This window comes from Vicugna pacos, chromosome 35 (genome assembly GCF_048564905.1).
Source record: "Vicugna pacos chromosome 35, VicPac4, whole genome shotgun sequence".
NCBI lineage: Eukaryota > Metazoa > Chordata > Mammalia > Artiodactyla > Camelidae > Vicugna > Vicugna pacos.
Window position 1 is genome coordinate 16,989,125 of NC_133021.1, and position 16,761 is coordinate 17,005,885.

The 16,761-nt window shown below is 44.2% G+C and overlaps 1 protein-coding gene across 10 annotated transcripts in view; it reads right to left on the bottom strand.

Moving 5' to 3' along the window:
* Positions 1-7,214: 7,214 nt before the first annotated feature.
* The window catches only part of ZEB1 (zinc finger E-box binding homeobox 1), a 167,393-nt gene continuing 157,846 nt past the window's right edge, over positions 7,215-16,761 (bottom strand). For all 10 annotated transcript variants that reach the window (XM_072955350.1, XM_072955349.1, XM_072955345.1 and 7 more), the window contains 3 exons: positions 11,254-13,046; positions 9,806-9,986; positions 7,215-9,716 (listed from right to left, as the gene is read on the bottom strand). In XM_072955350.1, coding sequence (XP_072811451.1) covers positions 9,145-9,716; positions 9,806-9,986; positions 11,254-13,046 — 2,546 coding nt within the window. In that variant the 3' untranslated portion in view covers positions 7,215-9,144. The remainder of the gene's footprint in view (positions 9,717-9,805; positions 9,987-11,253; positions 13,047-16,761) is intronic.

Genomic DNA, 16,761 nt, shown 5'->3' on the forward strand with positions numbered 1-16,761 from the left:
AGCATATTGTAGGTTATTGTTTTATTATCCAATCTGCCACTCTGTCTTTTGATTGGAGCATTCAGTCCATTGACATTTATAGTAATTATTGATAGATGTGTATTTATTACCATTTTGAACTTAGTTTTCCAGTTGATTTGGTATTTCCTCTTTGTTGCTTTCTTTTTCTTTTTGTGGTTTGATAATTTTCTTTTGTATTATCTTGGTTTCTTTTTGATTTTTGTGACTCTGTTGTATGCTTCTGATTTGTAGTTACCCTGTTTTTCAAGTATATTAACCCATTACTCTATCTGTTTGCTTTAAACTAATAGTCATATAAGCTCCAACACATCCTAAAAAGAAAAAAAAAAGAAAATCTATATTTTTCTTGCTCCCTTCTCCCACTTTTAATGATTTTTATGCCCTCTTTTATCTCTTCCTGTTTATTCTATTGCAACTCATTGTAGTTATCACATTTCTGATTATGGTTAAAGTTACGCACTATTATGTGTTACTCTCCACTTTTCCCTTTATGTTTGTTAACACTTGATATGTGTATTAGGTGCTCCTATGTTGGATACACATATATTTAAAATTCTTATATCTTCTTGTTGGATTGATCCCTTGATCATTATGTAATATCTTTCTTTGTCTCTTGTTACAGTCTTTGTTTTAAAGTCTATTTTGTCTGATAGAAGTATTGCTACCCCAGCTTTCTTTTCATTCTGTATGCATGGAATATGTATTTTCATCCTTTCATGGTCGGTCTGTATGTGTCTTAAGATCTAATGTGAGTCTCCTAAAGGCAGCATATATATAATTTGATGACTATCATTAGTGTCATGTTTGGATTCCCTTTTCTCTTTGTGTGTATTTATTATAGATTTTTGGTTTAAAGTTCATATAAAGTTCACATATAACTATATATGTGAAGTGAGTTGCTGATCTCAAGTTTGAATGAATTCTGACAGCTCTGCATTTTTACTCTCTCCTCACCATGTTTCATGTTTTTATGTATCCCTTCACTACTTATTGTGAATATAGTTGATTTTATTACTTTTGTCCTTTAACCTTCCTACTAGCTTTATAATTTGTTGATCTGTCTTTGTGTTTGCCTTTACCAATGAGGTTTTTGCTTTTGTAATTTTCACACTTCTGTTTGTGGTCTTTTCTTTTCTGCTCTATGTTTCTAGTAAAACCAGTTTAGTAGTGCTGAACTATTTTAGCTTTTGCTTGTCTGTAAAACTCTTGATAGCCTTGCCAGACAGAGTAGTCTCGAGTGCAGGTTTTTCCCCTTATATAACTTGAAGATTCTTTGCCACTCCTTTCTAGCCTATAATGCTTCCGGCCTGAAAAGTCAGCTTACAGTCTGTGGGGATTCCTTGGTAGGTAACTATTTGCTTTTCTTTTGCTGCTTTTAAGATTCTCTTTTAATTTTACTGTTTTAATCATACTGTGTCTTTGTAGACTTCTCTGGGTTCATCTTTTTTGGTATTCTTTATGCTTCCTGAAACCAGTCTGTTTCCTTTCCCAGGTTAGGGAATTTTTCAGCTATTGTTTCTTTAAGTAAGTTCTCTGTCCCATTCTCTGTCTCTTCTCCTTCTGGGACCCCTAAAATGTGAATGTTAGTTTGCTGGATTTTATCACAAAGTTCTCTTAAACTATCCTCATTTTTTGCAGTTTTTTTCTTTTCAATGTGGGGGATTTCTACTATTCTTTCAGTTCTCTGATCTGTTCCTCTGTATCACCTTGTTGACTGTTGATTCCTTCTGTTGTATTTTTTATTTCAATTATTGTATTTTTCAGCTCTGGTTCTTCTTTATATTTTCTAACTCTTTGTTAAACTTCTGTGTTCATCATTCTTCTCCCAAGTTCGTTGAGCATCTTTATGATGATTACCTTTATTGGGTAGATTGCTTACCTCCACTTTACTTAGTTCTTCTTCTTGGATCTTGTCTTGTTCCTTCCTTTGGAATGTATTCCTGTGTTTCCTTGTTTTGGCTAATTCATTTCTGTTTTAGGCAGTTCAGTTTTATTTCCTAATCTTGAAGAAGTGGCCTTATGTAGAAGATGCACTATGGGACCCAGCAGCTCACTCCTCTCTGGTCACCTCTTGTAGGCTGTGTGGGCTGTTGTGTTGTGGTTGGTATGACTACTGGTAGGTATGATGCTGATAGGTGGGGCTGATCCCTGGCCCAGTTGGCTGCCAGACCCTGCCTTATGTGGAGGCTGTTGGCTTGTGGTCAGGTGAGGTGGGGTCCTGGCACAGATGGTTGCATGGCATGGTGGGTAGGGGCAGAGCTGATTGGTGGGGCCAGAGAGACATGGGGCAGATGCCAGTCTTCTGGTGGGTGGGTAAATCCCTGCTGCTAATAGGCTAGAGGGAGCCTTCCAAGATCGTGCTTGCCAGCACCAGTGTCCTCATGGCAGAGCGAGCTCCTGGAAGTGGATATTGCCAGTGTTTGTGTCCCCAGAGGGAGTCTCAGTTGCCTCCTGCCTCTCCCAGAGGCTCTCCAAGATCAGCAAGTGAACTTGACTCAGGCGTCCTTCAAATGACAGTCTTTGGGCTGGGACTTAGAGCTTACGGGATTTTGTGTGCGCCCTTTAAGAGTCGCTGCTTCCTACAGTCCTCTGCCTCTCCTCTACCATACATCAGCCCTGCTGTCCCCCAAAGCCAGACATTCTGGGATCTTATTTTCCCAGCACAGGGCCCCTGGGCTAGGGAGCCTGACATGTGGGGCTCAGACTCTCCACTCCTTGGGAAGAAACTGCAGTTGTGATTATCCTCTCACTTGTGGGTTGCCTATGTGAAGATGTGGGATGGACCATGCCGTGTCTCTACCATCCCTACCCATCTCGTTGTGGCTCCTTCTTTTTATCTTATTTGTGAAAATCTTTTCTGCTAGTCCTCGGGTCATTCTTATATATACATTCTTATATATAGCTGTTCTGCAGAGAGTCATCATTTTCATATGCCTGTGGGAGGAGGTGAGCTCAGGGTCTTTCTGCTCCACCATCTTGGGCATACCTCCATTGTTTTCATTTTTATTCATCCCTGAGTATTTCTGATTTCCTTTGTGATTTCTTCTTTAATCCATTAGGAGTACATTGCTTAATTTCCACAATTTTGTGAACTTTCTAATCTTTTTGTTATTGATTTGTAACTCCCATCCAGTTGCGGTTAGAGAAGATACTCATATAATATCTATCTTTTAAAATCTACTGAGACTTAACTTGCGGCCTCACGTATGGACTATCCCAAAGAATAGCCCATGTGCTCTTGAGAAGAAACGTATCCTGCTGTTGTCGGGTGGAGTGTTCTGTGTATGTCCGTTAGACACAGTTGGTTTATTGTGTTTTTTCTGTTTCCTTACTTACCTTCTGTCTGGTTGTTCTGTCCATTATTATGAGTGGAGCATCAAAGCCTCCAACTACTATTATAGAGCTCGCTATTTCTCCTTTCAATTCTGTCAGTTTTTGCTCCATTTATTTTGGTGGCTTATCATTAGGTATGTAAATGTCTATAATTATTGTATCTTCTTGCTCTATTAAACCTTTTATAACATATAATGTCCTTTTTGTCTCTTGTAGCCTTTTATGATTTAAAGTCTACTTTGTCTGATACTACTATAGCCTTACCGCCTCCTGTCTCTGGGTTACTATTCGCACGTAATATCTTTTTCCATCATTTCATTTTAAACTTGTTTGTGTCTTTGGATCTTGTGACTTTCTTATGAGGAGGGGCTTGCTTCTGTCATTGTGCTATTTGTTTTATAAGCTTTTGCCTTAGAGTTTGTTTTTTTTTTTTTGCCCCTCATTTCCTGCATTCCTGCTGCCTTTTGTATTTAAATTTTTTTGTAGTGAAGTGTTTAAATTCCTTTCTCATTTCCTTTTGTATCTATTCTATAACTGTTTTCTTTGTGGTTACCATGAGCATTACATTTAACATTCTAAAGTTAGAAGACTCTAATTTGAATTTATACTAGCTTAAATTCATTAACATACAAAACTGCTCCTTGACAGCTTTTTTGGTTGTTGATGTTACAAAATTACATCTTTATGCATTGCATGCCCCAAAAGTAAACTTATTATTTTAAATGCATTTGTCCGTTATGTAGGAAACAAATTTTGGACTTACAAACCAAAGTTAGAGTAGTATTAGCTTTTACACTAATATTTTTTATCTTTAAATGTATTAGTCTCCTAAACCATGTAGAAAATGGGAAGAGCAGTTATGTTATTATAATACTAGCTTTTATAATTGCCCACGTGGTACCTTTTTATTGAGATCTTCATTTCTCCACACACCTTCAAGTTACCATCTAGTGTCCCTTCATCTCACCTGCAGGACTCCCTCGAGCATTTACTGCAGAAGAACTCCCTCAGCGCTTGTTTATCTGGGAATGTCTGAATTTCTTCTTCACTTTCAAAGACAGTTTTTCTGGATATAGGATTCTTGGTTGTAAGTTTTCTGTTTTTTCAATTGAAGTTTAGTTTATAATGTGTAAATTCCTGGTGCACAGCATAGTGTTTCATATATATATATCCTTCTCATATTCTTTTTCATTATAGGTCATTACAAGGTATTGAATATAGTTCCCTGTGCTAGACAGTAGGATCTTCTTGTTTACCCATTCTGTATATAGCAGTTTGTATTTGCTAATCTCAAACTCCTAATTTATCCCTCCCACCCCTTCCCCCTTTGGTAAACATGTTTGTTTTCTATGTCTGTGAGTCTTTCTGTTTTGTAAATAAGTTAATTTGCTTCACTTTTAAAGAATCCACATATAAGTTATATTGTATGTGTTTTTTCTCTGTCTGATTTACTTCACTTACTATGATAATCTCTGGGTCCATCCATGTTGCTACTAATGGCATTATTTCATATATATATGTACACACACATACATACACCCCCGCCCTTTATCCAGTCATCCATCAATGGACATTTAGGTTGCTTCCACGTCTTGGCTATTGTAAATAGTGCTGCTATGAACATTGCGGTGCATGTATCTTTTCAAATTGGAGTTTTCTCTGGATACAGGCCCAGGAGTGAGATTGCTGGATCATATGGTAAGTCTATTTTTAGTTTTTTAAGGAATCTCCATACTGTTTTCCATAAGGGCTGCACCAAGCTACAGTCCCACCAGTGGTGTAGGAGGGTCCCCTTTTCTCCACACCTTCTCCAGCATTTATCATTTGTGGACTTTTGAATGATGGCCATTCTCATTGTAGTTTTGATTTGCATTTCTCTGATAATTACCGATATTGAGCATTTTTTCCTGTGCCTATTGGCCATCTGTATGTCTTCATTGGAGAAATGTCTATTTAGGTTTTCTGATCATTTTTGGATTGGGTTTTTTTTTGATAATGAATTATGAGCTATTTATGTATTCTGGAAGTTAAGCCCTTGTCAGTCTCATCATTTGCAAATATTTTCTCCCAGTCCATAGGTTGTCTTTTCATCTTGTTTATGGTGTCCTTTCCTGTGCAAAAGCTTGTAAGTTTAAGTACATCCCATTTATTTTTGCTTTCATTTCTATTGCCTGGGTAGACTGCCCTAGGAGAACACTGCTAAGATTTATGTCAGAGAATGTTTTGCCTATGTTTTCTTCTAGGAGGTTTAGAGCGTCCTGTCTCATGTTTAAGTCTGTAAGTCTTTTTGAGTTTATTTTTGAGTATGGCGTGAGGGAGTGTTCTGACTTCACTGATTTACATGCAGCTGTCCAGCTTTCAAAACACACACTTGCTGAAGAGACTGTCTTTTCTACAAAGTATATTCTTGCTTCCTCTGTGGAAAATTAATTGACCATAGGTGTATGGGTTTATTTCTGGTCTCTCTCTTCTGCTCCATTGGTCCATATGTGTGTTTTTATGCAAATACCACACTGTTTTGATGACTGTAGCTCTGTAGTATTGTCTGAAGTCTGGGAAGGTTATTCTTGCAGCTTCGTTTTCTTCAGGATTGCTTTGGCAATTCTGGGTCTTTTGTGATTCCAAATAAATTTTAGGATTATTCTATTTCTGTGGGAAATGTCCTGGGTAATTTGTTAGGGGCCACATGAAATCTGCAGACTGCCTTGGGCAGCACAGCCATTCTAACAGTGCCAGTTCTTCCAATCCAAGAGCATGGGCTCTCTTGATGAAAATTAACTTCGGAAACAGAGGTGACACACCTGTGTATGGCACGCAAGTAAGTATCATATTTCACCCTTGCTGTGCTGATTTGAGGGAGCAATGGGAAGTGTCCACATGTTTTCATTTTCAAAACTTCTCTGACACACCTGGATTCCTTTATTAGCTGTTTGCCTGCGTGTACTGAGCACGCCCTTCTTTGAGCTGCTGCTTAGAGTGATTGCCATATGAATGCCTCCTGAGAAGGCTCACTGAGTCCTGCTTCCTAACCCTGTTCATTGGACAGCTCTTCTCAGTGAGAGAAGAAATGAAGCAATAAACTTCACCCAGGGACGCGTGGGTCCTCACGCGAGTGCACCAGGGTGGGCCCACCACTCCTGCGGGAGGCCTGGGGTGCCTGTCATGTCCCATGAGGTTAAGCACCAGAAAGACACCTAGAAATAAACTCTAAATCAGTTTTATTATTTACTACTTACTGTAAGGCAGCACGAAAAGAAGGCATCGTTTACTTTTTGTCTATTATGCCTAGTGTTTAGTAGGACCTGAATATGAAAAGTATTCATTTGCTGAAATCATTTAACATATATTTTCTTGGATTAGAAGCAAAACAGTAGAAACATAGCTGAGCTCTGGTATCATGCAAATTATATTTTCACTCAACAAACACTGTGGCACCGCTGGTGCCGGGCACTCTGCTGGGCACTGGGCAGTGGGCGTGACTGCGGCAGCAGATGCTGTGCCGGGTCCCAGGGGAAGGGGTGGCAACGGTGTCCACGCTTGGATGAGGGGGGAATCCCAGCAGCCGTGGGCGCACAGAGGAAAGGCACCTGCACCCAGGCCTCCCTGAGGACGAGAAGCCCTGGGACCAAGAGGGAGGGTTGAGAGCGTCAGGAAGCGGAGGCAGGTCGTCAACTCTGACCTTCCCAGAAACATTTAGCCACAAGAAAACCCCAGATTTAGTGGTGAATGTCTACATCTGGTGTTTGTTTGTTGTTACCGAACTCAGCCCAGGGTCCATCAAGTACAGGATGGCAGGGCAAGTGTCCTTCCACATACTCGCCAAAGACAATCTGGACGGTGAGTAAAAGATGACAGCAGGGCAGGCTTGTGGATGCATTTTATTGTGAGATGGGGGGGGTCTGGTAAAAAACTAGAAAATGACCATGGTGTAACAAGGAACTTAAAAATGAAGAGTCAGATCTGTAACTTACATACATGGATACAGGAACAAATTGGCACAAAATGTTAAACGTTGTTCCCAACACTGTTTCTACAAGGTTATCCTAGTTTGGCTTACTAAGGAAATGAGTTGTATGGTTAGGCTAATCTCTTCATAAAACCGCAGAGCGTCATGCTATTAGTCAGTCACACAGTGAATTTCAAAATTTAAGAGTTTTATATTAAAAACTGGGTAAAGGTAAAATGACTTGATTGTAGTTGTAAAACTAATACATTCCCATTTAAATCCTGTTCTACAGTCCAAGGCAAGTATAAATGTTAACATAACACTGTTAAATCAAATCTCAATGCAAGAGAACCAGTTGCATCTCTACTTTAAATCTTATCAACTTTCCAAATTTTCATACTAAAATATATTATTGTATTAATACAAACTACAGTATTATACACTACACTGTGTAATAAATAAAGAAATATAAAAATAAGACACATAAATATAAAAGTTTTCTAAAACTAAAAGTACATATGTCAGTAAGAAGGGTATTAATACTGCCAGGTTTGAAGACATACAGTACAAAAATGTTGCACAGATCTAGAAACTAAAAGAAAGAAAATAATACTGATAGGTAAAAATCAGCTAATGTTGTTAATAAACTGGGTCCATAATAACTAATATTTGGAAACAGTTATGAGCCAGATAACAATGGCATGTCCACATCTGAAATGCAAGAACATGGATAAAGCAGATTAGAAAATTTCCCTTTCATTTCTGGAGAGAAATTCTGAAAAGTCAATTAACGCAAAATGAATACTGAGGAATCAAAGGATGAAATGGCCCAGTGTTCGGCTTCTCTGACAGAGTCAGTGGTTTTAAGTTTTATTTTGGAATTTCGAGACAACAAACAGATCCACAAATGCTAGTTATTGGAGGCCACACCTGAACGAAGGCTGCTCAGAGCCCGGGGAATACTGATAAGTGGCACTTACAGCACACAGGTCTTGCTTAAGGCCAAGGAGATCCGAAGCTTCCTATCACGTCCTTCGTATTTGTCCACCACGTACTCGGCACAACCACAAACACTGATTCTGACACCCCTGCTGTCCTCGCCAGTCCTGACCCCGCTCGTCCCTGCAGTCACAGCTCCATGACAGGCTTCCAACCCCACTCGAAACCCCACGAGCCGGAGACTTCGGCTCTTCTGCCGGCTGCTCCCTTAAGGCTAACGACACACTGACAGACGGCATGCTCCGCCAGGACACCCGCACGCTGGGAGCCACCACCTGCTGGGCTGGGGTTACGAGAGGCTGTCAGCGCGGCCGGGAAGGGCGTTACACTTCTCGGAGAAGGGAATTCTGTAGTGCAGAAGTTCTCACATTTTAAAAAAACATAATAAAATACTGAAGCGGATTTAGCATATGTTTACCAATAAAAAATTAGAAAATTTCTCCCAATTGTACAGCTTAAGAATAAACCAACCTAAGAGTGATCATTAATACTGATAAAATGAAACAAAGCCAGATGCTTCCCTAATTCGTCCATTTCCTTCCACCTGTTAAATCTTTGCTTTCTGAGTCGTTAGCTTTTCTAATCTGCTTCATGGTACAAACTTGTTCCTAACTTTGAAAAATGCATGAAAAATTACTAGGTCTGAGGTTCAGGCACACCCGGATTTTTTTTTGTGTGTTTTTTTTTTTTTTTGTATTTTGTATTTTTTTTTTAACTTTTACTTTACACAGTAGTGAACAGAAATCACAGTATACGGGGGTACTGTGTTTCCATGAAAAGCATGTATAATATAGAACAAACTTCATTACCGATTAGAATTTTTCTTTTTCCTTCTAGAAAAACTATTAGGCTTCATTTGTTTTTTCTTCCGACGCTGGCTCACTGCCCTCGCTGACCTTGCCTTCTAAGCTGCCCGCTCGGCTGGCGGCCCCTGACCCCTCCATCGCACCTTCAGTTTTTGCACCTTCTCCCTCCTCCTCCTCCTCCTCCTCCACCTCCTCCTCCTCCTCCTCCTCCATCTCTTCCATCTCCTCCTCCTCCTCCTCGCCTGGCGCTTTTCCACTTTCCTTGTCTTCCTGCAGGTCCTCCGTCTCCTTCTCCTCCTCCTCTTCCTCCTCCTTGTCGCTGTCCTCGTCCTCCTCCCGCGTCAAGCTCTCCCTGTCGTCCGAGTCGCCGAGGCCGGGGCCGACCCGGCCCCCCGGCTCCCCGGGCTCAGCGTCGCGCTCCTCGGCCTCCCTCTTGCAGTAGGAGTAGCGGTGGTTCATGTGCTGCGAGTAGGAGCCCGAGTGCGAGAAGCGCTTCCCGCACTTGTCACACTGGTAGGGCTTCTCCCCCGAGTGCAGGCGCATGTGTTCGATCAGGTGGTGCTTGTGTTTAAAGGCCTTTTTACAGATTCCACACTCGTGGGGTCTCTTCCCTGAAAAGAAGAACACGGCTGTGAAATCAGACGGTGGCGGTCAGCCGTCAGGCCCCCGCGGGTCCGGGGACGGCCGCCAGTTCACATACCTGTGTGCTCGTACTTATGCCTCAGCAACGAGCTACTCTTCTGGAATATCTTGTCGCACAGGTCACACGCGTACATCCCGTTTTCCGTCTTCCGCATCTTCTTCTTGGGCGGCGTGGAGTCCGAGTCGTTCTGATCCTCCACGTTTGACACCCCTTCTGAGCTAGTGTCTTGTCTTTCATCCTGAAGGACAGAAAGCAGTATGAAAACCGAATTTACAGAGAAACAAAAGTAGGGATGAAAAAGCCAACTGATTTACGCTTTCAACAGCTCGACCCGGGTCCCAGGGGAGGGTCAGGGGACAGGCGGGGGCTGAAACAGACAAGGTAGGGTTCCTGCAGGGAGCCTGTCGCAGAATCAGGCCCCCTGGGGCCCTGGGTCTTTTCTGAAGTCTTCCATCCTGAACTCAAGAGTTTCTGAAAGCTCTGCAGGCCCCCACTTGTCCGAGGGCTTTGGAGGGCGGGACAGGAGCCGCCGCTGGTGCTAACCTGACTGTCTTCATCGCCGTGTGACCCAGGCTGAGGGCCAGCGGACACGTTAGTGGGTCCCCCTTTAGGATTCAAGGGCCTGAATAGAGTTCTCTACACCAAAAGTGCGGATTCTGTGAAAAATGTAGTCATGTGAAAATCTTTTTAAGAGGTACCAGGATTATGGGAAACCCAACAAGTGGCACCAATATTTAAGGAGAAAAAAAGCAGCAAAACACATTGAACAGGATATTGTAATTACTTTAGCTGCACCTACTTCTAGCAAGTAGCTGGATAGAAGATCACATTTGTCTCTAGAATTCATCTGAGCCAGTCAGAAATTCGTGCAAAAATGGAGACGTCAAGGTTAGTGACATAGAAACAGCCCAGCCAGAGAGTTACACAGGATCACAACCCTCCTTCCTCACGTGTATGAGTTCTGACTGAGCACTACTTCGTTCACGGCTCACAAAATCGTCAGTAAAGTCACTAGATGAATTCTCTATACACTTAATTTTTGTTGGTTTAATCAAAGCCTTTTATAAACAGGTGTTAACACACAAAAAGGGACAGCTAAATTTGCCTGGTGTGAAATGTCTGTGAACAAATGTTCACTTATTAATGATCAAATCAAGCTAGAAATCATGACTCGTTTTGGGAACCGAAGGATAAAACAAAGCCCACGGGTGAGCCTTCCGATTTTACTCCCCTATTCCGTCTCCAGTTTCAACAGTCCGTCTCGGGCTGAAGCTTGCCGGCCGTTTGCACAGCAGAACGGCACTCCTGTCGACAGCTGTGCCCGATCAGTAAGCAGCCCAAGACGGGATGCCACAAAGGTAAAGCACACGCTGACCTATTTCCTTGCAAAAGCGACAGTGTGACCACCTGCTCGGCTCTATCAGGACTGACCTTTGTTAGAGAAGTTCATCAAAATGAGTCAAACTGGCATTTCACCAGGAGGTGGGGGATGGGAGCGTTTTTACCTGATTCCCGTTTGGCTGGACCACTTTCAGGGGCGGTTCCTGGACGGCAGGGCTGACCGTGGTCGAGTACGTGTAGGAGACCTGGGGGATCAGGATGGTCTGCTTGTTGGCAGCAAGCGCTCGCAAGCACGGCACACTGCTCTGGTCAGCGATGGCCACGATGGTGGGGAACTGGGCAGTGACTGTGGGCACGGCAATGTTTATGGGGTTGGCACTTGGTGGGACTACATTTACAACTGGCTCTGAGTCTGTGACACAGCTGTCCTTTTGTGGCTCCTTTTTTGCACAAGACAAGTTCAAGGGCTCCTCTTGGACAGAATAAACACTGTTCTGGTAAACACTAGTGATGGTTGACCTTTCCAACAACTCTCCCTGCTGCTTTGGTAGTGAAAGATCAAGAGGTTCTGCTTGGAGCTCTTCCTGCGCCCCTTCCACCGCGTACAAGTAACCCTGTGCACTTCTGGGGGAGGAGAGGTTGAGGGGTGATGGGGAGGGCGGCCGACTTCTGGAACCGCCGGCGGCTGACCCCCCGGGTAAGACCGGAGAGCCGGTTGTCTTCAGTGGGCTCCGGAGGTCGCCCGGGCTGGCCTGGGGCTCGCTCGCACTTGCAGGTTGAGGCTGATCGGTGTTCTTCGCAGGGACGGGGCCCTTGCCCGGTTCGGGAGAGGGCGGCTCCGAGGGCTGCACGGAGATCTGTCCCGCTTGCATCTTCTCAAACCACTTCTTCACGACGTCCAGCGGCAGGTTCACCGAGTCGGCAATTTTGGAGAGCTCGTCTGCACTGGGCTGTGCATTCAAAGCGTAATAGGCCTTTAGAAGAGACAAGAGGTTCTTTAAAGGGGGCTGGCTCGGAGACAGGTGGCCGTCGCCAGGGCCCGAGGCGGCGGGGGGCTCGGGCTGGTCGGCCTCGGGGGCAGGCAGGGGGGGTGGGGCTGGCCGCTTCAGCTCGGGCAGGGCGGTGATGTCCCCGGGGCAGTCATCACACAGCAGGCAAGTGCTGTCGCTCCCGCCTCCTTCGAAGCTTTTGTCCTTCTCGGGTTTAACGGTAAGATCTTCCGGTAACTTTTCGTTTTTGCAGCTGTTTGTGGGGACTGGATTTTCTTTTTTTAAATTCTGAGGAACGACCTGGAGTTGGCTGGGCTGTTCAAGACTGTAGTTGATGATAATTTTGGTTGTTCCGTCTTGATCAACCAGAGGAAGACTGATGGCCGAAATGACCGAGTGGCCCCCTTGCTGTAGGGATGAAGCACTGATTGTTTCTTGTTCTTTGGATGCGAGATTGGCTTGATTATTCTCCAAGACCTGCCTGATTACGTTACCGTCTACTGCCACTTTGAGTACATTCTGGATGTCACTCAAGTTGATGCTTATGGGCGACACCAAACCCACCGTGGGCAGGACGACGGCCTGCACCACACCCTGAGGAGAACCGGCCGCCTGCAACGGGCCACCACCACCGAAGACCCCGTTCTGTAGGGGGGTCGAGCAGCTGATTCCTGAAGTGACCACGATGGGTTTGAACTCATAATCCACAGGCTCAGTTTTAATTTGGTTCACGGAGAGCTGTTCTTGAAGGGGTTTATTGTCTGGCTTCTGCCGGATCTGCGGGCGCGTGGGGCTGCCTGGGGACGCCGAGAGGGACGGCGAGGAACACTGGGGGGTCTTGAGCCCGGGTCTCGGCCGCCCGTTCACGGGCACCAGGCTGATGCACTTCTTACTGCTGATGTGCGAGCTGTAGGACCCGGAATGGGAGAAACGTTTCTTGCAGTTTGGGCATTCATATGGCTTCTCTCCTAGACAGCAACAAAAATTACATTCATCAATTTCTGGTGCAGCCATATTTTCCCCTAAAACAAGCAGCAATTTTAAAGGGTTACTGTGCATGCTTGTGATGCAATGTCATTTAGAATCATGACTTTTTGTTGAAAACCTGCATAAATGTTACCCACGCCAGCAACAGCCGGTCTGAGCTGCCTGCGCCAGCCGGGAGGCGAGCCTCCCCCATGTGTGGCTATGGTATCTCTGCTGACTTTGGAAAGTTCAAATCATCCTCAGATACCAAAAAAATTACTTCCTACTCTTGCAAGTAATATTTTTCTTATCCTGTTTCACCAACCGATGTAACTGTGTTTTACTCTTCGTAACCATCTACAAGAGGAATTAACATTGGAGGAAAGAAAAGGAAAAGCTGCCATGAGGCAAGCACGAACACCTACCCCTGACTGCACGCACGTGTGAGTGTCACCCTTCCTGGATCCATAAGGTTTCCCTGAAAAGCTCCTTTTCAGTGGGAAGAAAGCTTTCCACGTGAGGTACCGTGATAAGCCTTGGCTTATTCAACTGGGATGCCCGTGCCCCTGGGTGTGGAAGGCAATGCTCCGGGGCGTATGAAAAGCATCTTGGAGTTTCAGTTTAGTGACAGTGGTCATGCTAATCTAAGACACTATTTTTATATTAAAACACAGATTATACTCTGCTGCACAGATGCAACACTTATGTGAAATGTTAGGAAAAGCACAATGCCAAAGACACTTCCAGATGCGAGAGGCCCCCTTCAAGTTGCTCCCCTAGGCCTTCAGGGGAACAGGGCATTCTTGGCCATCAGGGCCACTCTGACAGAAAATTTTGAGAAGCACTGAGCTAATGGAATATGTTCAGACAACCCAATTTTTCACCTTTGGTTTTAATTTATAGTTACAGCTCATTAATTTACAGTTTAAAGGTGGGAAACTCTGGGTCTTCGGTGCCATCTGCTCCCTTGCACCTATTAGGGTGCGGGTCACAAAGACGCTCTTCACGCCTTTTTGGGGTGAGTGAATGGCTGACTGTGAAGTCAGGAAATGTGGGGGCGCTGGTGATGTACTCGGTATCGAAAAAAAGCTGTATCCCCCTTTTTAGTAATTAAAAGGGAAGTAGCAAGAAAGTCAGTGTAAGCTCTGCTAGGAATGCAACTTCAACTTGTAAAGTTTAAAAAAGCGTATTTTCTCATAAATTTGATTCTGTGGAGAATCAGAAATGAGACCTGGAAGGGCCCTACGAAGCCCCCGAGCGCGGCTGCCTTCTCGGTGAAGGGCTCCCTTCGCACCACCCCTCACACTGCTGGTCTCTGCAGGAACTCCTGCTGGTTGTCACCAACGCCTCCGTCCCTGCACCACTCTGCCTTCCAGCTTGTCCTCCCCGGGCCGGACTTTGAACCCGGTGAGCCGGCAGGAATATTCTTAACTTTCCCTTGTGTAGGTTAAACACATCTGGGGCTTTCAAACACTCCTCATGGGACGTGGTTTTCAGAACACTTGTTAACTCACCTCTGGAAAGTCTCCAGTTTATCAATATCTTTCCAATGGGATGCCTGAAACATGATTCAATACTCAAAATGCATCAGATAAACATTTCTACCGGGGGTAAGCACGGGGTATGTTCCAGTATGTTGCTTACTTTAACATTCCTAATTACCTGCTGACATTTTCAGATGAGCCACCTGCTCGTTCTCTTGTTCACCCGGAAAATAAGCATCTATAATAAGTTATTTTTCCTTTACAGACAGGGGGGTAGAAGGCATAGTGAGTGCGGATGCCCGTGTCAGGGCCCCAGCTTGGCCACATGCCGGCTGAGTGACTGTGGACAAGCTAATCAAGCTCTCTGAGCCTCCACTGTTCTTGTCAGTGAACGGCGGCACCTGCCTCCCAGGGTAACTGTGGGAGCCAAGAACCACACGACCTAACGCGCACAGATGGCGAGACGACGGCTGCACGTCGCTCAGTGTCCAGGAAGTGCGACTTACCATCGTCGTTACTGGGAGTTACCTGGTGTTTTACCACTGCTGGAAAGAACGTCTGTGGAACGTTCATTCTAAAGCCAAAGTCACCGTCTGTTAGAAAAACCCTTGCTTCTAATTCTGACTTCACAGCTTTATGGATTATGGCTGGAGCACATCACCTAATTTACCGATAGCGGTTGGTGTCCGTAACCACTAAGCCCTGGAAGGTGTGCCCCAAACACTGACTGCTTTGTGACAGCTGAGCTGCGTGTTTGTTGCACCTGATGTAAAAGTCTTCCGGGCGAAGCTGACTGTGAGGCCGTGGAACAGACCCAGGGTGCCTGCTGGGCAGGGTGGCAGTCCAGGTGCAGGTGGGGCGGCCGTCTCGCCCTAGCTCAGTCCCCACGTGCCAGGTTCAAGTGACACGTGACACACGAGACTCTGCACAGGGTTCCTTCTATAGGGATCAGAATCCAGGCAGTTTAAGGGAGTATAATTGAGGACCCTGATCCACAATACCTTTGAAAACCACAACTGAGAAAAAAAAATCACAGATTTTTACAGGAAATGTCAGGAAATTTACAAATTTCCTGAAGGATATGCAGTTCATTCATTATTAGATACTCTAAACAGTGCCTTTAAAACTGTGCTGAAGGATTGTTTTTCATTAAAAAATTTCCAATCTGCTATGGACCAATGTTGTGTAAAATATAATGAAACTGTCATAGCACTGTCTTGGTGTAACAGTGGCCAGATGCTGACTCTCGGTCTCTGCATTTATCTGGATGACACTGAGTAGCAGCCCTGCTTGAAATTCTCCTCTCGGAATGAACCAGACCACAAGGGGGCTGCAGACCTGAACAGCACCCCCTGGCCACCCTGGTGCGATGCTTCTTCTGAACTGCAGTTCGGTGAGATGTCACTGGCCTCTACTGAAGAATCTTATGTAGAAAGAAAGCTCTGTCAGATTCCCTGCTGTGCTATTTTAAGGCCATTTCTGAGGATGATGTAAATTATATTTTGCTCTTTCCTCTTAATGTTGCTTCAAGGAACAACTTTCTCTGTGGACTTAGTACCAGGAAGAGCTGTGCTTTTTCCAGCAACTGACTATTTCACAGAACCAGAATGAGTAACTCCAGAATCTGTACGGAAACACAAAAGATGCTGAATAGCCAAAACAATCTAGAAAGAAGAACAAATCTGTAGGTATCACATGCCCTGATTTCAAACCACACTACAAAGCTACAGTCATCAAAACAATATGTCACTGGCACAAAAATAGACTCACAGATCAATGGAACGGAAGCAGAGATCCCAGAAATGAATCTGCACTTACATGGGCAGTTAATTTACGACAAAGGAGGCAAGAATATACACTGGGGGAAAGGATGGCCTCTTTAATAAATGATGTTGAGACAACTGGTCAGCTGCACGCAGAAGAATCAAACTAGACTACTCGCTCCCACCATGCGCAAAACCAAATTCAAAATGGATTAAAGACTTAAATGTAAGACCTGAAACCATAAAACTTTTAGAAGAAAACAGACAGTAAGCTCTTTGACATCAACCTTAGTAATATTTTTATGGATCTGTCTTCTTAGGAAAGGAAAACAAAAACAAACAAATGGGACTACATCAAACTAAAAAGCTTTTGTGCAGAGAAGAAAACTCTGATCAAAACAAAAAAGCCACCTACTGAATGGGAGAAGATATTCTTCAAATGATATAACCCATACGTGGTTGGTATGCAA